At 38.5% G+C, this 24,335-nt stretch overlaps 2 protein-coding genes across 2 annotated transcripts; both read right to left on the bottom strand.

Annotated features, from left to right (window-relative positions):
- Positions 1–13,292: 13,292 nt before the first annotated feature.
- On the bottom strand, positions 13,293–14,231 carry LOC143272645 (olfactory receptor 4F6-like). Its single transcript, XM_076568417.1, has one exon. The coding sequence runs from the start codon at positions 14,229–14,231 to the stop codon at positions 13,293–13,295; it is 939 nt and encodes a 312-aa protein (XP_076424532.1).
- A 5,745-nt stretch (positions 14,232–19,976) lies between these two features.
- LOC102926098 (olfactory receptor 4F15-like) lies at positions 19,977–20,915 on the bottom strand. The gene has a single exon (XM_006997760.3). It carries the CDS (start codon positions 20,913–20,915, stop codon positions 19,977–19,979), a length of 939 nt encoding a protein of 312 aa, XP_006997822.3.
- Positions 20,916–24,335: the final 3,420 nt, after the last annotated feature.

Raw genomic sequence — 24,335 nt, 5'->3', positions numbered from 1 at the left:
CAACACAATAGCCTTTTCTTATTAATTAGATGGGAGTTTAAGTGTCATGGTTTGGGGATGGATGAAGAAGCAAGCATTCTCATACATGATGGCATAAAAATGAAATGGTTAAGTTTGAAATGCCTTCTGAGTTTTTACAAAGGTGTTTGCTTTGGTTCAGCACTTCTACCTCTAAGAAATTCTTGAGTATATTCACATGTATATTCATGTGAATAAGGTAGACAATGAAAGAACATTTTTTTGTTATTTTGTCTAAAGCACTGTTTTCAAGCTCAATGGCTCAAAAATGCCTTCAGTATGTGACATAGGATACTAGGTAAATAACTCACCTTCAAGTGTTGTAATTTTTGGTTTTTCAAGTTAGTAAAGGTTTAAAAGTGGATAAGTTACTATGGTTTGTAAAAATCTGGAAAGCAGGTATGGACATTGTTGGTGGACTGTCCAGCTAATCAATGCTCTGTCTCTACTTAAATCTCAGTTCCCCAGGTTTCAAACTTTCCATTTGTTTTGCAGAATGGCTCTACTTTAAAAGAGGGCAGAATTAGGAGTGAGGCTGATGCTAGGACAGAGGGTCACTCTCCTCAAACTTCAGTGGGGCCTGATATAGAAATGACAAAAAGATAGATATTAAGTCTACTTTAATCCAAAGAACAACTGTTAATCTCAAAATACTTTACATTGGTGTGGATTTTGGTTTATTAATACAAATTTAAGGTCAATTTTATTATACTATATATATTTATACTCTTGTTTAAGATATTATGTTTCTGAAACTCTTGTTTCAGATATTGTTTATGAATCTCATTTAAAAATGTAATGTATAATTAAAAATACAGATTAATAGTCATCTATGTTAATCAAACTTATAGTCATGTTATTTAAGTTTTTAAAGTATACAAAGATATATTTCAATTAGATAGGTAATCTTCAAACACTTCAAAGACCTATAGGACATATCCTATAAGTTTTTTTTTTTTTTTTTTTTTTTTGGTTTTTCGAGACAGGGTTTCTCTGTGTAGCTTTGCGCCTTTTCCTGGAACTCACTTGGTAGCCCAGGTTGGCCTCGAACTCACAGAGATCCGCCTGCCTCTGCCTCCCAAGTGCTGGGATTAAAGGCGTGCGCCACCACCGCCCGGCATATCCTATAAGTTTTAAGAACTTATCTGGACAGTGAGACACATTTGCTCCTGGCAGCACCAGTGACTTCAAAGAGGATGATGGGCATCGAAGAAACTCCTTATGGAGTTTCCTTACAATGTGGAAGGCTAGCCATTTGGGCAAGAAATTACTTTTGCCTGGACTGCTTGATAAACTGGACATGCAGGACCCATAGGAAGATGACCACTGAACTTTGCCAACGCAAGGCGAGATGGTCCTTCAGGTTCCTGCTTTGCAGAAGAAATTGCCGACATTCTGCAGGACACAGAGGAAAGAGACTGATGAACTTTGCTAATAGGTGGGATAGTCGTTCAAATTTTCTGCTTCACTGAAAAGTATGCCAGAGACTCTAGGCCCGTAGGCTGAAGATAGATGCCTCAGTGTTGCAGAGGAACTTTGGGTGACTGTCTAGGCAGTCAGATGTCTCTGTCATTTCTAAAATTTTGGAAGTTGCTTACAATGCACTTCCTGTTTACTCAGGTAGTATTATATCTTCTGGGGTCTTTGATGGAGTTGAAGACTAGATAGTTATAGTTACAGGTTTCCTTCATTATGATACAAGATAAATTAAATATGAAACTTTAGACTCACAAAGATAGGATAGATGATAGATTATTTTCTTTAATTTTGTCAAATACAAATAGACTAAATATTATAACTGTAATTCTTGCTTGATAACTATTTTGTTATATGTAATTTTACTATGTTAAAATTAAAACCTTCCTTTTTGATTAGACAGAAAATGGGAAGTGCTATGAGATGTAGTTCTGTATGCTGTGAATATGTGTTGCCACTATTGGTTAATAAAGAGGCTCTTTTGGCCGATGGTAAGGCAGGATAAGATCCAGGCCTAAAATCCAAGAGAGACACAGAGAAAAGAAGGGTGGAGTCAGGGTAGACACAATCCAGCTGCCCAAGGAGGAACAACATGCCAGCAGATTGGTAACTCCATGGCCACATGGCAATGAATAGATTAATAGAAATGGGTTAATTTAAGATGAAAGAACTGGCTAGCAAGAAGCCTGAGCCGTAGACCAAACAGTTTGCAATTAATATTAAGCCTTTGATTATTTTATAAGCTGATGTGGGCCAGGTGGGACACAGGGAAACTTCTTGTTACAATCTCTCTTTTTGCCTGCTCTTGGGACTCTTTTTCTCCTGCTGGGTTGCCTTGTCCAGTCTCCATATGAGGGATTTTGCCTTCTCTTATTTGTATCTTGTTTTCTTGGGTTTGGTTGTTGTCTCTTGGAGGCCTACTCTCTTCTGAAGGGAAAGTGAGGGGAGTGGACCTGGGGAAGAGGAGAGGAGGAGGGTGGAAGGAGTGGATGGTGTGTGTGTGTGAAACTCTGGTCAGGGTGTATTGTTTGATAGAAGAATCTATTTTCAATAAAAAGGCAGCAAAGTTCATCAGACTATGCTTCAGCGAAAATAGATTGAAGTCATATAGTTAACTTAATACAGTTTATTAACGAGGATTTGGGTCCCAGTCCCACTGTCTTTGCACTGTCCTAAATCTCAGACTGTGCTCATCACAGAGCAAAGGTCTCTGCTAACACTTCACTGCTAAGTGTAAAGTGTAAGAGAAGGACAAGCCTCAGAGACCTCTCCAGAGCCGTGCATTCCTTCCTGTGATCAGGACAGCTTATCATTTCCTGAGCCAACATAAGCAGGCAATGAACTTTAAATCATGTGAAATTAGCACCAATGGAGCAGTCTGATAATGTTGGAGTTTTTGTTAAAGTCACAAATCAACATTTGACGCTGCTCAGGGAAAGACTGTCTATTCTTTACTTGGTAAACTTTTGTTCTGAGTTATTAAAAAAGTTGAGTTAAATTAGAGTTTCTGGATAGTGCTAAAAATTTCCCTGAAAGAGTTCCATACAATCATCACAAGCTTCTCTACTGTTTCTTCTTCCCGAGAGGGACAGAGAGAGCCCAGGACATCAGTCAGTGTCCTAGAAGTTGTATGGAGAGGCCATTAGAACTGCCTGCTTCCACAGCAGTCCTCAGTGTTGCCAGGACAGACTGGAATACTGTTGTCACCCAGTGACACTGTGCCAAGTGTCTGTGATGTTCTTTTGAGTCTAAACTAAGGAAACAATGGTCCAGGAAGGTCAAGGACTCTGCTTAAGCCACAGAGCAAATTGTTGCAAATCTGGAGCAAGCATGTTTGCCTTTTGGCCTCACCAGTCCCAGATTTATTTATTATTTCATTCCACCCATTTATTTTGCTGTGATTATTCTATAATTTGTGTCCTGTCTGTGGCCCAAGGAATCATAACACATTACTTGGATGACATTAGAAGAAGAGAGGGTTTTGAAGGTTTCACTATATAGGAATAATAAATGCTTAATCAATTGTTTGCTAATCATCCCAATTTGATGATACAATATGAGCATGTGACTTAACAGCTTGTTGTATACCTACAAATATTGTATTTACAGTTAGAATTCAGCCCTTCAACCCATATATATCAATTCTAGTTTCTTTACTGTTTTCCAAAATTACTATTTTTTCTAGATGACTGTACTTTACCTCTTATTTTATTTCTTTTGTGGGATGTACATGTAAGATTTCCTGTGGTGATATATTGTGTAGCCTAATAAACTTTTTCTACCATGCAGAACATCTCATGACTTTGTCCATTCCTCTGACTTGTACACTTTAGATGATGGGTAATACGTTGCAGTTTCCACATTTAATTCATTTCTTCTGGTTGATTAGGTTTTTCCTCTGCTCTATGTGTTTCCACTTGAAATTCTGATTTTTCTCAAAGACAGTTTCTACCAGTGGGATGGTCAGAGGTACAAGGAAGGGCTGGATAGGTAGATCAAAATGAGCAAAGTACAACACACACACACACACACACACACACACACACACACACACACACACACACACACACCCCAGTATAAAACTCAGCAGTTTGTATGCTAACTAGGGAAATTAATGAAAAGGCAGCTTCCATCCCTCTAACCTACCTGGATCAGTGTTGGAATGATCACAAGTTACACAACCCGAACCTGCCGAGCTCTAGCCTATACCATGGCTTGGCATAAAAAGTCAAGTGTAATACCTCCACAGAGGGAAAGGTGGCTAATTAGCAGCATGGGAAAGTCACTTCAGTGTTGCCATAGAACTCTGGGACTGCCATTCTGAGTACATTTGGCCAAGGGAATTGTTTCCTAGGACCACAGAAATTTGGCCAGAGCCAAAGGAAATATGTGGTAATGGGTCACTTGAGAAGTAATAAGGGAGAGTAGGGATTTTATATTTGCGAATATTACATGCTTTTACATATTTTTAAATCCCTTTGGCCTATTGGTTTTCTTATTTATAAGAAGAGACATTTCTTTTGAAAATATATACTTTCAAAAAGTGAAAAGTGATGAATCATTTCTGCAAGAAGTTAGGAATGGAGAGATAAAATGAGTAAATATCCTTTCATGCATACTGCATGATATAATCCATGTCCATGAGAAGAGTAGACCAAATTAGATGTGATAGGAGGTACAGCCATCTGGTCAACTTTGAGCCATTTTGTTATTGATTATGTGATATGGATAGAAAAAAAAACAATTAGAATAGCTCAAATTTAGGAACTCAAAGAGCTGGTGGATCAGGTAAAAGACAAATTATTTATAGTTTGACCAGTCCTAGAATAAGAGTTTTTTTTTCCCTTAAAAATATTAACAGAGCCAAAAATTTATAGATAAAATTTGCTTCTTTACCTAAAAACCAGAGAATCAATGAAAGGGCCATTTGTAAATTATAATTACACAATATATTATTTTCCATTGGTGATTACACAGTACTTAAATTAATAGCTTAGCTGTGCAGAAGTCTAAAACTCAGGTTCAGACGGTGAGTAGTTCTTCTGGTCTCAACTGGAATTCTTCAGAAGTACAGGCCATCTCGCCTATAGGTACCATCACTCACATGCCTTGAGTTTTAGAGATCTCTAGTCTAGGCACTTCCTTGAAAATACTGTTTGGTCATGAGTCTTGCCCAAGCTTTGTTAAGCTTCTGATTATGAGCAAGCAATAAAAGGAGAAAAATTCCAATCCCATTAGGGATTAGGGCAGTTTCAAACTGCCCTAAATTCTACAAATCAAGAAGCAAAACCTTTACTACACCCCATTGGTCAAATCAAGTTTAGGCACCAAGTCATCTTCAAGACTGGAGAAATAGACTCCACCCATTGGCAGGAAGAGTTACACAGAATTTTTCATCACTATAGATTTTGTGACTAACTATTCTGACTTGTATTGATTAGTCAAGTCTCTGTTAGAATTAAGTTACATCTCTCCCTGACCCTCTCATCCCTTGAGAAATGGTCTCACTATGCAGCCTAAACTACCCTGAGCTTGTGATTCTCCTGTTGTAGCCTCTGGAGTTCTGGGTTATAAGTTGGCGTTCCAACACCTTACTTGATGTGATATTTGCTCCCACTGCTCCGATGTGGCATCACTACAACTTCTACTAAGGAATGTCAGTTGTCTTCCATGTTGTTTTTTCTTATATGCAATGTATTTGTAATAAGTCTTTTAAATACTTTCTTTTCTTCTTGTTTATTAAGTTTTCTCTGTGTCCTCCCATACCCAGTGGGTGTGTGTGTGCTCATGCTACAGCTTGCTTGTGTTCAGAGTTCAGAGTACAACCTGCAGGATTTGGGTCTCTCCACTGTTTGAGCTTGGGGTATTGGCCTCAGGTTGTTTAGCTTGGTGGCAATTGTCTCTCCACCTGCTAAACCATCCTACTGTCCCTTAAAATATCTTCTCAATGAGTTTACTACAAATAGGACTTGATTTGGTCACATGATCTTCTAGATTCTTTTGTGCCTTGTATTGAAGAGGCTTCTAACCATCAATTTCAGGAACATAAAGTAGAAACACAGCCTTGTTACTGAATTTGAAAAGATCCTCCTCAGCACTCTATTGAAGGAAATTCTCAACACCAGTGAATCAGTTTATGTGTACAAACATGGTTGTTTTTACATCATATATGTAAATATATACACATATACATACACACACACTCTGATTAACTGAGGTGTTCACAGGATGGAAGTTTGGAAGATATATAGGAAAAGCCTTTTTCCTATATACCTCTCCTCTCCTCTCCTCTCCTCTCCTCTCCTCTCCTCCCCTCCCCTCTCCTCCCCTCCCCTCCCCTCCCTTCCCCTCCCCTCCCCTCCCCTCCTCTCCCCTCCTCTCCTCTCCTAGCATCAGAGTAGGCCCTACTCTAAGCAACAAGGGTATCAAAAGAGTCATATATCTTAATTCCTGCTCAAATGTCCTTCAAATTCAGCATGCTCTTTTACAGGCTGGAAATGGCAGAGCTATGATACAATGTTGATTGTGTAATGCCCCTGTTTTAGGTAAAATCTATGCATCAAAGTTTTCTTAAATGTTTTCATTAAAAAATACCAGTTTTAGGTGAATGAACATTTTTGTGTTAATACTTTGAATGTTTTTTATGTTTCCAATGATATTACAGTAGTACTTATAGTTCAGTGATGAAGAGTTTTATGATGTTAATAAATGAAGATTTACCTTTACGAAATACTCTCCACTGTTACATGCTAATGAGACTCAATCACTTTTCCTCCTATGTAAAAGTAATTTGAGGGCTGGAGAGATGCCTCAGAGGTTAAGAGCACTGGCTGCTCTTCCAGAGGACCAGAGTTCAATTCTCAGGAACCACATGGTGGTTCACAACCATCTGTAATGAGATCTGGTGCTTTTTTTTGGCCTGCAGTCATACATGCAGGCAGAACACTGAATGCATAATCAACCAACCAACCAACCAACCAACCAACCAACCAACCAACCAACCAACCAATCAATCTTAAAAAATAATTTGAGAAGGCTCTAAATTTTATTACTAAAACCCATGCCAGAGGTGGTGGTTGGTTGGTGGGTCCCAAAACTACCTGTAACTCCAGCTTGAAAAGATCCAGTGGTTTCTTCAGACCTTTTTGGGCACCTCAAAGCATGTAGCATTTTCTCTCTCTTTCTCTCTCATCTCTGTCTGTCCTTCCTTTTCTCCTTCCTCATGCCTTTCTTCCCATATTTATTGCTTCATTACTCACAGTGTTGGGTTTTATATAGTCTATAGACAATTTCTTATCCTGTATTACTGAGACTGTACTTACCTCCTCCTGTTAACTCCCTAGTCCTCACTTAGATATTTCTTATACTATATCATGCCTGTGACTGTATTCAGCCCCTCATTACTTCCCTAGTCCTCACACACTCTCTTCTCTTGCTAGTCTCCTTTCTTCCCACCAGGCTCTCTTCTACTTTGTGACATGAATTTGTGTAGGGAATAATAAGTAAAACTACAGATTAAAAAAATTCAGCAAAGTACCAATATTACTAAATGTACAGTAAATAACAATAAAAAGGGATTCACTATGACAAAAACAGAAAGATAAAAAGATAAGAAAGAAATTGGGAGTGGGGAATGCCTTTAATCCCGGCACTATGGAGGCAGAGGCAGGAGGATTTTGTGAGTTTGAGGTTAGCCAGATCTGTATAGTGAGTTCCAGAACACACAGCGCTCCATAGGAAGACCGTGTCTCAAAAATCCAAAAACAAATCAACCAAACAAGCAAGTAAGCAAGCAACAAAATAAATAAAATATAAGAATGAGGATGAACTGTTGGAGTGGTTTCTTTCTTGGCCCACAAAGATTGGATATTGCCACTTATAAACTTACACACACATATACACAAATTTGCATACACACAAAGCATGCACAAATACCCACACATGTATGTACATACACATTTGTATACAAGCACATACACAAAAACACACATGAATGCTTACACACACACACAACCCACAGATCCAGCAAACACACATGCAAATATATGTACACAGACATACTGACACACACATGCCCACATACACATACCCACATATACACCAGCATACTCACACATGCATACACCTATGCATACACACATGTACTCACATAGACATGTGTGCATATATGCACACACATATATGATCTTCCATACATGCACAAATTCACACAGACATACTTGCACACATAGGCACCCATGTACACACATAGATGCTTACACACATGTAAATTGATTTATGTGTATATAAAGAATGTTATCACTTGAAAATGAAAGAAAACACATATTTGTCTTTTGTTCTTCTTTGTCTGACTTTTTGTTTAATATCACGATGCCCAGTTACATCCATTTCCCAATTACATAATTATTTATTTATTATTATTATTTATTAGTGTTTGAGATTATTTATTGTGTTTTCAAGGGTGTAGTTAACCTCCTTGGGTTGGAGTTTTCCTTCTAGCACCTTCTGTAGGGCTGAGTTTTTGAATAGATATTGCTTAAATTTGACTTTACCATAGAATATCTTGTTTTCTCCATCTATGGTGAGTGAAAGTTTTGCTAAGTATAGTAGTCTGGGCTGGCATCTGTGGTTTCTTAGAGTCTGAAAGATATCTGTCCAGGCTCTTCTGGGTTTCAGAGTCTCTGTTGAGAAATCAGGTGTAATTCCTTTTTTTTTGATATGTATGAATTTTTATATGTATATGTATACACATACACACATATGTAATATTACATATATATATAAATTAATAATTAAAAGAGGCTGTGAATTTGGAAATAAAAATGGAAATGGTACATGAGAGGGTTTGGAGGGAGGACAGAAATGGTGGGAAATAATGCCATTCTATTACAATCCCAAAAAGGTTTTAAAAAATAATAAATGAAAAAATAAATAAGACCGAATAAACAAGTATTCTTAGCAGAGTAATTAATAATATTATTACAGATTATTTCATGATTTAAATAATTAAAATAAGTATATAAAATTATATAATATAAAGTTGTATTTCATTCACAGAAATATCATTATATTTTAATTCTTTATTTTTTTAAATTTTATTATATTTTATTTTACAGTACAATTCAGTTCTACATATCAGCCACGGATTTCCTTGTTCTCCCCACTCCTGCCCCCCTCCCCTTCCCCCCAGCCTACCCCCTCATTCCCACCTCCTCCAGGGCAAAGCCTCCCCCAAGGACTGAGGTCAACCTGGTAGACTCAGTCCAGGCAGGTCCTGTCCCCTCCTCCCAGACTGAGCCAAGTGTCCCTGCATAGGCCCCAGGTTTCAAACAGCCAACTCATGCAATGAGTACAGGACCCGGTCCCACTGCCTGAATGCCTCCCAAACAGATTAAGCCAATCAAATGTCACACCTATTCAGAGGGCCTGATCCGGTTGGGGGCCCCTCAGCCCTTGGTTCATAGTTCATGTGTTTCCATTCGTTTGGGTATTTGTCTCTGTGCTTTATCCAACCTTGGTCTCAACAATTCTTGCTCATATAAACCCTCCTCTTTCTCGCTAATTGGACTCCCAGAGCTCCAGGGCCTGGCCGTGGATCTCTGCATTGGGGCTAGAGAGAGAGATGGCTCAGAGGTTGAGAGCACTGGCTGCTCTTCCAGAGGACCCCGGTTCAATTCCCAGAACCCACAGGGCAGCTCACAGGTGTAATTCTAATGGGTCTGTCTTTATATGTTACTTGGCCCTTTTCTTTTGTAGCTTTCAATATTCTTTCTTTGTTATGTGTATTTAGTGTTTTGGTTATTATGTGACAGGCAGGGTGCTTTCTCTTCTGGTCCAATCTATTTGGTATTCTGTAAGCTTTTTTTATGTCCTTCTTAAGGATAGGAAATTTTTCTTCTAGGATTTAGTTAAAAATATTTTCTGGGCCTTTGAGTAGGGATTCTTCTATTCCTACTCTTCTTTTGTTTGGTCTTTTCATAGTGTCCCACAAGTCCTGGATGTTTTGTGTCATGAAGTTTTTATATTTAATATTTTCATTGACCAATGTATCATTTTTCTTCTATTGTATCTTCCATGCTTGAGAGTCTCTCTTTCCTCTCCCATCTGAGAGGAAAGCTTGTGTCTGTAGTTCCTGTTTGCTTACCTAGATTTTCCATCTCCAGGATTTCCTCAGTTTGTGTTTTCTTGATTGTTTCCATTTTCAGGTTCTTGAACAGTTTTATTCATTTCCTTCACCTATTTCTTTGTTTTATTCTTGGCTTTCTTTAAGTGATTTATTAATTTCCTCCCATTGTTTGTTTGTGTTTTCCTGGATTTCTTTATTTCCCATGTAAGAACCACTATTATCTTCATAAAGTTGGTCTAAGGTCATTTTCTTGTGCTTCAGCTGTGTTGGACTATTCAGGGCTCTCTGTAGTAGGATAGCTGGGTTCTAGTGGTGACACAGTGCCATGTCTTTTGTTGTGTTCTTATTCTGGCCTTTAGGCATCTGGGTTTTGGGTAATAAGTTTTAGGGGTCAATTTCATAGTTTATCTTTGTTGGATGGGTGTTTTCCCCCTTGTTTTCTGTTTCTTCTCTGGTTTCTGATCTCAGTTGCCTATGATTCTGGTGACCAGAGAGTCCACTGGGGTTATGTCAGCCTGTATGGCCTCTGTGGTTTTGGGTGTTGGTGTTGCCTTTGAGGTTCTGGGAACTGGCATGGCCTCTGGAGTTCTGGGTATTCTCATGTCCTCTGGCAGTGCAGGGGCTTGTGCTGGACTTATGGGCCAGGATATTGTGACATTGGGAATGGGGCTGTTGGGGAAAGCTGGGCAATCTCTGAGGTATGTTGGAGATCTGCAGGAGGGTCTTACCTGGGGTTCTGGGTACCAGCATGGTCTCTGGTAGGACAGGGGCCTTCTGCCAGAGTTATGGGTCAGGATATGGACTAAACTTGCTTTCTTATAGAACCCAGGACTGCCAGCCCAAGATTGGCACTACCCACAATGGGCTGGGCCCTCACTCATAAGTCACTAATTATGAGAAGGTCTACAACCAGATTTTATGAAGGCATTTTGTTCATTGAGGTTCCATCCTTTCATATAACTCCAAGTCAGCTTTTGTAGCAAGTTGAAATAAAACTAGCCAGCACAATTGATCCCCTTTCAACTTGACAAACAAACATAACATTGTGAAGTCTTAACATTTCTTTTCTTATTCTTCCCTGAGATTAGACATTAACATCAACATCACAATATAAACATTCTAAAATTTAAAATTTCACAGTTTTTAAAAATACACTTAAAAATTGTGTCTCCTTAAAGTTCAAAGTCTTGAGGCCAGGTAGAATCCTGGTACAAGGGAAACTTCCATGAATCTACAGGATGACCCCAGCTAAGACTCCTAGCAATAGTGGATAGGTAGGTGGAACTGGCCATCTCCTGCAATCAAATTGGTAATTACCCTGACTGTCATCATAGAGCCTTCATCCAGTGACTGATGGAAACAGATGCAGAGATCCACAGTTAATCACTGGGCCAAGCTTGGGGAATACTGCTGAAGATAGGGATGAAGGAATGTATGACCAGGGGTGTCAAGGTCATCACAAGGGAATCCAAAGAAACACCTAAACTGGGTTCATCGGAACTCACAGAGTCTGGACCTCCAGCTAGGGAGCCTGCATGGGACCGACCTAGGCCCTCTACATATGTGTGACAGTTGTGTAGCTTCATTTCCTTGTGGGACTCCTAGTGGTGGAAGCAGGTCCTTCCTGTCCCTAATGCTTTGGCTGGCTTCCAGGAACCTATTCATGCTAGGTTGCCTTGCCTTCCTTAATACAAGGGGAGGAGCTTAGTCCCAGCTCAACTGGATATGCCATGCTTTGTTGACACCCATGGGAGGCCTGCCCCTTTCTGAATAGAAACAGAGGAGGAGTATCCACTGGGGGGTGGAGTGGAGGTAGGGAATGGGAGGAGAGGAGAGAGGGGAAACTTAGGTGGGGATATAAAATAAATGAATATACTTAATTAATTATAAAAATTAAAAAATCCAAAGTCTTTTAAAATTCAGTTTCTCAACTGTGGTCTTTTGTAAAATCAAAAGTAAATTAAATAATTTCTTTTTTCAAGAAGGGAGAACCAGGGCACAGTCACAATCTTGATAGAGCAAATCCAGACCTAGAATGTGTAAATACCTCAATGCCCAATCACCTGGGGTTCCCTCATGATCTTCTGGACTCCTCCAAAGGGCTTGGCTCACTTCTCTGACTCCACCCTCTCCAGCACACACAGCCTGTCTTCTCTGCTCAGGCTGGCTCCAATCCACTTCTGCTGCTGTTCTCGATGCCGTTTTAATAGAGGTGGTTTTTTTTTTTTTTTTTTTTTTTTTGTTTTTGTTTTTTTTTTTTAAAGAATGTTAGCTCCTCAAAAGCAGGGGCAATGTTTTCCGTATGTTCTATTGTGGCTAGTACACTGCAAATGTTCAATAAATATTGGTGATAGGAGGCAGAGAGTCTCAATGATGAGGGTGATAAATATCACAAGCACTGTTTTATGGCTTATTTCATTATGATCTGATTACATTCAGAAATATCAGGTCTTTTGTACAAATTATCCCAAATACTGCATTCAAATAAAAGTGCAGTAGAGGTGGAGGGTATTTTCAAGAGAAATGAAATCACATGCATTTGTGGTGCCATGATGAATCTTCATTCACAACTCATTTACCTTGATTTTGCCTCAGTTCCCAGGCCAAGAAGAATTAAGCTATGGACAGAAGGATGCCACTTGATTCAAGTAAATTACAAATAATACCCGAAACTTGTCACATTTGTCTAGTTGGCTATTCATATGCATTAGACATTGCTAAATTTTGATTCTGAAATTGTGATACTTACCTGATATTCGTTATTGATTTTTTTTAATGAATAATGCCCAATAGATAAGAAAGATTTGCAACCTCAAATTTTCCACCCCTTGGAATTTAAATAGTAATTTGTTTTTTAGCTTATTTCCCCAATTGTTCCCCCTTTCAAAAAAATATAATGTGATCTTTACAAATGTGTTCTTTAACAGTTACCACTATTATATTGGTTATTGTGGTTGGGTAAGATTATTGGTGAGCTAAGCCTGGCAAACTCTTTTTGTCTTCAAGTCTGTTGTACAAACAGTTAATAATATCCAAATTCAATTCAGGCAGAAAACAATCAAGGTTACATCACATATTAGTACATAGTAACATTATGGTTAAATATAGCATAGTTTATATAGTACACAGTCATCTAAAATTCTACTTGCATGTTCATGTATCTTCAGTATATTTAAGGTAGTTTACTATAATCCATAAGCCGAGTGCATAGTCTTCTCATTGCTGCCTTCATCTCTTTATTCCTAAGTGTATAAATTACTGGATTTAGAAAAGGAGTAATAATTACATCAAAGATGGCAAGAAATTTATCAAGATGTGATGTTGGAAATGGCCACATGTAGAAGAAGATTAAGGGTCCAAAGAACAAAACAACCACCATGACATGGGCTGACAGAGTGGAGAGAGCCTTAGCTAAACTCCCCAAAGATTTCTTTTGAACAGTCATCAAAATAAACATGTAAGAGATGATCAGAATTAAAAAGGAGGCCACAGAAATGAACCCACTGTTGGCAGTAACCATAAATTCCAGTGCATTGGTGTCCATACAAGCAAGTTTAATAAACCGAGGAAGGTCACAGAAAAAGCTGTCTAATTCATTAGGGCCACAGAAGGGCAAGTCTACCACAAAAAGCAACTGAGTCACTGAGTGGATGAAGCCAATAATCCAAGAAGAAACTAAAATCAAAATGCACTTTTGTGGACTCATGATGGTCAGGTAGTGGAGAGGCTTACATATGGCAACATATCGATCAAAAGCCATGGCTATGAGCAGCAGCATCTCAGCGCCTCCAATTGCATGGATCAAAAAGATCTGAGTGATACAGCCCCCAAAAGAGATGGTTTTGTGCTTTCTGAGAAGGTCGTAAATCATCTTGGGTGCTGTTGATGATGAACATATCAAGTCAATGATGGAAAGATTGGCTAATAGGAAGTACATAGGAGACTGTAAATGGGGGTCTGAAGTTACAGTTAGTACAATGAGCAAATTTCCCAACAGACTTGCCACATAGAACACACAAGAAAAGAGGAAGAGGAATAGCTGGATTGTCCATGAGTTGGAGAGTCCCAGGAAGACAAACTCAGATACCACAGAGTGGTTTGCTTCATGCATTGCCTCTGTTGGCTGTGACAGCCTTCATGCTGTATGAAATAGGAGAACAATGAAAAACTCTGATTTAGGACAAGCAGTGTTCAACTGACAAAGTTACATGAAAGACTAGCATGCCTTTGATGCCTTTGGGGAGAGTTATGTATAAATAGTGAAAGAAAAAGAGGCCATAAATTTGAAACAAAGCAAGGGGGTGGGAGATACGTGGAAGGGATTAGTGTGAAGAAAGGAGGAAAGTGATGTAAAGATATTCTAACTTCAAACAATAAAAAAGTGCTTCTTTCAGGCCAGACCCAAAAAGCAATTACTACTCCTCTCATATACCTCATTGTTTAAAGTATACCAAAACTTAACCATTTCATTTACTTAGATAAATCTTTAAAAATATATTTTTTTATATTTTAAAAATATAATTTTATAGGCATATCTTTCAGATGTAGCTAAAAGATTTTTTGGATATTAACTGTCCATTGTTTTTTACATCAACACGGTAACTGTCAAATTATTAAGTTACTGTGTTTTCCATTATTTGACAATTATTTAAGATATTAATATTAGTATATGATCACATTAAAAAGTCTATATATACATTTCTGGATCAGAGAAGAGGAAACATCCCTCTTCTCTCTATATTGAAATGAGGAGACAAAAAAGGACCAAGGATGCAGGTTTATAGCACTCACTGTGATTTGGAGAAATTAAAGAAAGCCATGGACACTCTAAAGCAGATTCTGCCTGATGTCCAGTGGAGGAAATAAAGGAAAATATCAAATGAAAGTGACAACCAGAATGAGACCATGTGTTATAATCCCCACAACGAAGTGAGAGCAAACATATCAGCAGATGTGGTGAGTTCCTGTCTATTTGTAGGTAAAGACTCTTCAGTTCATTCACAACTAAATTAAATGCATGCCAAATATCAACACAACAGCCTTTTCTTATGAATTAGACAGGAGTTTAAATGTCATGGTTTAGTGATGAATGGAGAAGCAAGCATTCTCATACCTGATGGCAGAAAAATGAAATGGTTAAGTTTGAAATGCCTTCTGAGTTTTTACAAAGGTGTTTGCTTTGGTTCAGCACTTCTACCTCTAAGGTTGAAAATTATTGAGTATATTCACATATATATTCATGTGAATAAAGTAGACAATGAAAGAACTTTTTTTGTTATTTTGTCTAAAGCACTGTTTTCAATCTCAATGGCTCAAAAATGCCTTCAGTATGAGACATAGGATACTAGGTAAATAACTCACCTTCGAGTGTTGTAATTTTTGGTCTTTCAAGTTAGTAAAGGTTTAAAAGTGGATAAGTTACTATGGTTTTTAAAAATCTGGAAAGCAGGTATGGACATTGTTGGTGGACTGTCCAGCTAGTCAACTCTCTGTCTCTAATCAAATCTCAGTTCCCCAGGTTTTAAACTTTTCATTTGTTTCGCAGAATGGCTCTACTTTAAAAGAGGGCAGAATTGGGGGTGAGGGTGATGCTAGGACAGAGGGTCTTCAAACTTCAGTGGGTCCCTTTGCAGAGGACAACATCCACACAGCCCATTGAATGTGGAGAGGTTGAGCTGGTGCCTGTATTGAGCCTTCACCTGTGCATTCTAGTTTCTTTGGTGAGGGAAGGTACTCTGCAGGCTACTGAAAGGGAAACATGGATGCCAACCCACCCACAAACCCCTGGACCTACAATCTGTCATTCCTGCAAGGTGTGCTAGGGTAATGGGTGGCACAACACTTGTGGGAGTAGCCAACCAATATCTGAACTCCAAGCCATGAGAGGGAGCCCATGTCCTACACTGCTTGGGATAGCTAGGAACAGGAGACTGGATAGCCCAGAGACATAGGGTAGAATCAAAAATGACTGGCTAAAAATCAGTGAAATGATTCCTAATAATATTCTTCTATACTCATAGATTGGTGCCTTGTCCAGTCATCATCAGAGAGGTTTCCTATGGCAGAAGATGGGAGTGGATGCAGACCCACAGCAGACATTAGGCAAGAGAGAGAGTCTAAATGTGTGGTCTCCATTGGATCCTTCCACTCTGCACTTTGGGAACCCTGTGGAGGGATTGAGGAATGACTGTAGGAGTCAGAGGGATGGAGGACACCAGGAGAACATGACTCAACTAAGCAGAGTGCATACAGGCTCACAGAGACTAAAGCAGGAAGCATGGTGTCTGCATGGGTCTGCACCAGGTCCTCTGTGTGTATATTATGGTGTTTTTGTGGGACTTTTACCAGTGGGAGTGGGTGTATCTTTGACTCTTTTGCCTGCTCTTGTGACTCTTTTCCTCCTATTGGGTTGCCTTGTCCAGCCTCCATATGAGGGCTTTCGCCTTGTCTTATTATTTCTTTTTTTTTCCTTGGGTTTGGTTGTTGTCTTTTGGAGGCCTACTCTCTTCTGAAGGGAAACTGAGGGGAAGAGGAGAGGAGGAAGGTGGGAGGAGGGGATGGTTTGTGTGTGAAACTCTGGTCAGGGTGTGTTGTTTGATAGAAGAATCTATTTTCAATAAAAATGCAGCAAAATACTTCAGACTCCATGCTTCAGTGAAAATAGATTCAAGTCATATAGTTAACTGAATACAGTTTATTAATGAGGATTTGGACCTCAGTCTCACTGTCTTTGCACTGTCCTAAATCTCAGACCGTGCTCCTCACAGAACAAAAGTCTCTGCTCACACTCCACTGCTAAGTGTAAAGTGTAAAATAAGGACAAGCCTCAGAGACCTCTCCAGAGCTGTGCATTCCCTCCTGTGATCAGGGCAGTTTATCCTTTCCTGAGCCAACATAATCAGGCAATGAACTTAAATCATGTGAAATTAACACTAATGGAACAGGTTGATAATGCTGGAGTCTTTGTTAAAATATAAAATCAACATTTGAAGCCGTTCAGTTAAAGACTGTCTATTCTTGGTAAAGTTGTTTTTCTGAGTTATTAAAAAAGTTGAATTAAATTAGAGTTTCTGGATAGAGCTGAAAATTTCCTTGGAAGAGTTCCATATGATCATCACAAGCTTCTCCATTGTTTCTTCTTCCTGAGATGGACACAGAGAGCTCAGGACATCGGTCAGTGTCCTAGAAGTTGTGTGGAGAGGCCATTAGAACTGCATGCTTCCACAGGAGTCCTCAGTGCGGCCAGGACAGACTGAAAGACTGCTGTCACCCAGTGACACTTTGCCAAGTGCCTGTGATGTTCTTTTGATTCTAAACCAAGGAAACAATGGTCCAGGAAGGTCAAGGACTCTGCTTACGCCACAGAACAAATTGTTGCAAATCTGAAGCAAGCATGTTTGCCTTTTGGCCTCACTAGTCCCAGATTTATTTATTATTTCATTCCAAGCATTTATTTTGCTCTGATTATTTTATAATTTGTGTCCTGTCTGTGCCCCTAGTGATCACAACCTATCACTTGGACAATATTATAAGAAGAGAGTGTTCTGAAAGTTTCACTATATAGGAATAATGAATGTTGAATCAATTGTTTGCTAATCATCCCTACTTGATAATACAATATGATTTTGTGTCTTAACAGTTTATTGTATACCTACAAATACTGTATTTATAGTTAGAATTCAGCCCTTCAACCTATATATATGAACTCTAGTTTCTTTACTGTTGTCCAAGACTATTGATATTTTCTCTATCTGGCTATACTTTAACTCTTATTTTATTCCTTTTTTGGGTGTGCACATGTAAGACTTCCATAAAAATGCCACTGGAGTAACCTCTACCATGCCAAAAATCTCATGACTTTGCTCATCCCTCTGACTTGTACACTTTAATTGATGGGTAATATGTTGCAATTTCCGTAATGAATTTATTTCTTCTGGTTGATTAGATTTTTTTACTCTGCTCTATGTGTTTTCACTTCAAATTCTGATTTTTCTCAAAGACAGTTTCTACCAGTGGGATGGTCAGAGGTACAAGGAAGGGTTGGATAGGTAGATCAAAATGAGCAAAGTACAACACACACACACACACACACACACACACACACACACACACACACACACACACACACACACACACCCCAGTATGAAACTCAGCAGTTTGTGTGCTAACTTGGGAAAGTAATGAAAAGGCAGCTTCCATCCCCCTAACCTACCTGGATCAGTGTTGGAATGATCACAAGTTAGACAACCCGAACCTGCCGAGCTCTAGCCTATGCCATGGCTTGGCATAAAAAGTCAAGTGTAATACCTCCACAGAGGGAAAGGTGGCTAATTAGCAGCATGGGAAAGTCACTTCAGTGTTGCCATAGAACTCTGGGACTGCCATTCTGAGTACATTTGGCCAAGGGAATTGTTTCCTAGGACCACAGAAATTTGGCCAGAGTCAAAGGAAAACTGATAATGGGACAATGGAGGACAAAGAAGGGAGACCACAGAATTATTTTACTATAAAAATTCACTGCTAAGTTTTATCCCCTTTGAATAGTAAAGCAATGAATATTTCGTGATATATTAAAATGATAGAATGTAAATCTCAATTAACATATTTTATCAAGTTGTTTTGTTTACTATTTTACAATGGTACGTGAAGATATAAAATGTATTTAGAATTTATAAGTACAGTTGAAGGGGCTCACTTTTCTGCAGGCAGTAGAGTATTTAGAAACAAAACAAGGTTGCTTGGTTTTATAGTCTAAATTTTGTCAGATGGTGTCTTTGGTTTCATTGATCTGTCTTTTTTGTTTTAGTTTCTTTATCTATAAAACAAGAATGAACATATTACCTACCCTGTTTTTGCCAGAATTGAATCAGTGCATATAAAAAACCTGAAATGTTAAATACATATGATAATTGTTGAAGGTGGTGCAGAAGGGACCTGTGGGTGGTTACAGGTAGAGAGAGTCTTGGTGGAAGCCCAGAGTTGGCTGTGGTGCAGGCATGGGTGGCCAGAGTAGGTAGGGTCACTAGCTGTGGGACCTGGGATTGATCTGGAGGGTTATGAAAAAGATGTGATGGGTAGGTCAGCTGTACTCACCAAGTTTGACCATGGAGGAGAACTTGAGACATCTGGGTACCAAGTGGGGTGGTTATAAAATTGAATGTTTAATAATTTGAAACAAAATTTATGTCAGATTATCATTAGTCTTTTTGCCCTTGGTGTTTTATTTACTAGCCTGTTTGGAACTGCCATAGCTTTCACCCCATCAGCATCCTTACAGGATTTTAAGAGCCTATTGATTGTTTTAGTTCAGCTGCAACCACAGCCATTGCTTCCTATAAGCTTCATTTTACACCACTACCACCACCACCACCACAAAAATGTTTATTGAATGCTTATTAAAACAGGGAAATATAACAATAAAAAGGAGTTATGCTCATCTTCAATAGTAAATTGCTGGACATAATCCACTAGGCTCTTTTTGGAAGTTTAAAAACACTATAACTGGTAGATGGAGTGGAAAATCAACTTTGTTTTGAGGTATTTTACATAGTAATTATAAAAGGAACATGTGGAAAACATTCCTTAATTTATTTTGCAAAATCATCAAGGTAAAATACTGTACAGAATTATGATTATTAAGTACTTTCTAGGAAGCATCCAGCACAGGGTCTGAGCATAGAATCTCTAATTCTAACTCCCGGTATCCATGGTGATGAAGGTACTAATGACAGTAACTTGACAAATCCCTGAATGTAACCTGGTACACAAACTAATAGAGAGCTGAAATATCACTGACTCTATTTTCCTCATTGTCATTGAGTGTAGAGTTACACTTTTACTGTTTTTTAAAAAGTACTTAGGATACCTTCTTGTACCTAAGAATCTGGTAGCAGAGTTTCTTCATTGCTGCTTTCATCTCCTTGTTCCTGAATGTGTAGATGACTGGATTCAGAAAAGGAGTGAGGACTGCATCAAAAATAGCAAGAAATTTGTCTAAGTGTGATGACGGGAAGGGCCAGGTGTAGAAGAAGATTAATGGTCCAAAGAACAAAACCACCACAGTCACATGAGCTGACAAAGTGGAGAGGGCCTTGGATATGCCACCTGAAGAGTGCTTCCTAACAGTTACCAAAATGAAGATATAGGAAATGATCAGTATAAAGAAGGTGCCCACAGAGATGAGTCCACTGTTGGCTGTGACCATGAGCTCCAATTTATTAGTCTCTGTACAAGCAAGTTTAATGAGCTGAGGGAGATCACAGTAAAAACTGTCCAATGTATTAGGTCCACAGAAGGGCAAGTCTACAACAAAAGCTAGTTGGGCCACTGAGTGGATAAATCCCAGGATCCAGGCTACTGACAAAATGAAAATGCATATTCCTGGTCTCATGATGGTCAAGTAGTGCAGAGGTTTACATATGGCTATGTATCTATCAAAGGCCATGGCTATGAGCAACACCATTTCTGTGCCTCCAATAGCATGAATAAAGAAGATCTGAGTTATACAACCCCCAAATGAGATGGATTTGTGTTTTCTAAAAAGATCATAAATCATCTTGGGTGCTGCAATAGAGCAAACTCCCAGGTCAAGAAATGAGAGATTGGCCAGCAGGAAGTACATTGGGGAGTGCAGGTTGGAGTCAGCGGTCACAGAGAACACAATGAGGAGGTTCCCCATCAGACTTGCCGAATAGAACACACAAGAAAAGAGGAAGAGAAGTAACTGGATTCCCCACGTATTGGAGAGTCCCAGGAACACAAACTCAGATACAACGGAGTAGTTGTTTCCATCCATTGCAGTGGAGAACAGAGCTGTATTCAACAAAACCTGAAAAAGGCAGAGGAGAAAAATCAAGCTTTGTATGGAGTTAGTAATTACATCAGTTTCAAACTATAAACAAAACACATTGCTGCATAGAATCAATACACCTCAGCATAACTGTGGGAAATTGGCAGTCACTCAGTGTCATGAGCCACCACATCTAATGTCCTTTATTTTCTAACATTATCCAAATAAAGATTGGGGAATACTTAGGGATAAGTATTAGAAAAGAACAAATGACTGGCCTGAAGAAAGGTTATGAGAAGACTGAAGACTCACTGAAAATAACAACATGAGATGAAGGAAATGAGAAGAACCCCTCTGATTTCTCTCTCCCATTTTTTTTGCTCCTGCCCATGGTGTTTCCCAAACACCAAGGAGTTTCTGCTGATCTTTGTTTTTCTTACCTCTTCTATTGCTCCAGTTAGCAAAGTGGTACAGTACTATTATTCCCATTAATGCTGTCTTGTAGTTAATTTTATATCAAACCATATTCACCTTTTCCATATACATGGAGAAGATAATGTAGAAACCCTAACAACACCCCACTTTAACAACAGTCTAGGGAGTACAAAGGGTTACAAGCTTAGGTTGTAGATGCATCAGAGTAAGAACATGGTCAGAAAAGATACTTAGGATGCAGAAAAAAGCATAGATTATGTGAATAAAATACATAAAATTCCATTTTATAATGAAGTTTATTAACAATTTCTACATGATCGATACTTGAGGATCATTTCCACACTGTTTTGTCTTTTCATACTTCATTGCATGGTAGAAAGAACACTATTTGGAGTGAGAAAAACAGTATCACATCCTAGCCCCAAGTCTTTGAGAACTCAAGGAAGGTTTTTCTTACATCCCTTCCACATTTCATTCACTGCCTGCCTCCCACTTAATTGTCTGTTAAATTAAAGGGGCTGAGTGCAGATGATAAATAATTATCCTGTCTAATATTTTGGTTATTTTATAATATAATACTAGTCTGCTATGCAATGAAACTCTTCATAATGATGATATCCTCTTCTCTTTGGGTTGCTACTATATTCACTCTTGTTCCTTGTTTGTAGCTATTTATATTTTTATTCTATAGAAGACCTTTCCACAGATCAATCTAATTCTTATTCCTTTTGTTATGCCGTTAGAACACAACCAAAAATTTATGGTGTCACTTATCATAGCCCTTTGTGATCAATGAACAAGCACTTACTAGATGTCTACCATACTCAATGTTCACTGAATTTTTGAAGTAGTAACACATTCAGTTAGTTTTCTATTTAAGCACACAACAATGTAAATAATAGTAAGATTGCCAAATAAGTAATATGTACCTATAATTTTTCTGAAGTAGAAATGATACCTGTGAGTCAGCCTGATGATGGTTGTGGTCTGAAGGAAAGAAGACTCCATGCTGCAGGTTCAGAGATAGTTCTGGTTCATTTCAATATACAACTCATATCTGGGCTTAAAGATTTCCTGACACAGCCAAGGAATCTCTGCAGCAGTCCCCAGTTGACGAAATCTCTATGAAAGTAATGACCCAATTCAAAACAAAACCAGCAACAACTACGTGCATGGCACCATAGTTTCTTCCACACACTATCTTTGTCTGATACTGGAAGAGTTGATGTTATTCGGAGAAGAATTTAGACCACAAGAGTAGAAGTAACATTTCAGAACAGTGAGTTGTAGAAACCCTAACAGTCCAATCAGCTTCTTCTCCAATATTTATAGGAGACTTGGCCTTTTCTCATAACTGTTCAGTTGTGTGCTGCACCTTAGTAGCTGCCTGGTTGCCTTATAGTGACTCACAGTATGCTTGGCAGATTTAAATGGGAGAAGGCAGGCTGCACTCATAAGCATTGGGGTTTCTTAGTTTTCATAAAGTGCATCTATAATTCACCACAACTCCTAAAATAAACATGGAGAAGGAGAACAATCCATTCAATACCTGCAGCTCAGAACAACCTGGTTGTTTCCAGGCCATCTTTATCTATTTCCACACGAAGACCTTTAGTGTTTCAAAGAACAGACAGTTCTTTGCACTCTCTGATGCAGAGTCTATTATTACCCACACTTATAAAGCTGCCTCCTAAACTTCTAGCTCCTTGGTTTTGGATCTCAAACTTAGAGTTAAAAAGGCAATTTAAGTTTCTGACATTGTATCTTTCTTCTTTTCCTTAGTTTATTTTTTTAGCTCATTAATCGTAGTTTAAGTATTTTTTCTGGTATATGGTAATATTTAATTGATTTCTATGGAAAATAATCTGTCATTAAAAAAAAACTATTCAATATTGCCTAGTTAGGATGTTAGATATTGTACTCCAATAGGCTATTTCAATATTTGTCAATAGTGCTCTTAAAGGTTTATTTCCAAAGACTTAAGCATAGTATAGCTTTCTTCTGGTTAGAAGTAGCATTATTTCATGTACTAACATCTACATGAGTGCTGCTACTGTGGGAGACACAGCTAATTGGCCCATAGAGGAGTACTGACCAAATGATACCACAGAGACTTGAGATCACCAGTATGAACTCATTTGTGCAAGAAAATTGTTACCTGGAATCCTGGCAAGTCAATAGAGGAAGCTTTCAATGAGTCACAAAGGAGGGTATGTGAGAGAGACAGAAAGATGTATGAATGTAAAAGACCTAAGGTATCTGCATAATAAGATAAAGTTGACTAGACACTTAAATCAAAACTACCTTCTTATTTTTAAGTATTCATGGAGACAACATATGTAACCAAAAATTTTATATACATTTGTGTATGATATTTTTGTATAAATTAAAATATAATTACATCATTTCCCTCGTTCCTTTCCACCTTCCAATTTTTCCCTGTGTCCCATCTTGCTATAATTCATGGCCTTTTTTCTTTGTTATAGTTACACACACACACACACACACACACACACACACACACACACACACACACATACACACACATGTACGTATTACTTGCTCAGTCTGTTTAGTATTACTTGTGTGTATATGATTTCAGAGCTTACCAATTGGGGCTCATCCATGGGAAAGGCTATTTCTACACTCTCGGTATTCCTTAATTTCCTGTAGTTTTTTGTCTATGGTTTAATGGAATTTCCCCCTTTCATGTTGGCATGTTTATCATTGTTGTAATTGTTCAGGTCTTATTTTGGCAGCAACATTATTGAGGTATCATGGTTTAAGCTTCCCTGTTATTTCTAGGAGACATAATATCACAGAGATTTTATGATACCCTGGCTCTTACAATATTTCTGCCCTTCTTCCATGATGTTCCCTGAGCCTCAGGTGCAGAAGTTGTGTTGTAGATATATTCACCGGGGCTGGGCTCCTCATAATCAGTTGTTCTTTGCATTTTATCCAGTAGTGGCTTTCTGTAATGAGGGGTGG

This window comes from Peromyscus maniculatus, chromosome 4 (assembly GCF_049852395.1).
Source record: "Peromyscus maniculatus bairdii isolate BWxNUB_F1_BW_parent chromosome 4, HU_Pman_BW_mat_3.1, whole genome shotgun sequence".
Classification (NCBI taxonomy): domain Eukaryota; kingdom Metazoa; phylum Chordata; class Mammalia; order Rodentia; family Cricetidae; genus Peromyscus; species Peromyscus maniculatus.
This window is presented reverse-complemented; position numbering and strand designations above follow the sequence as displayed.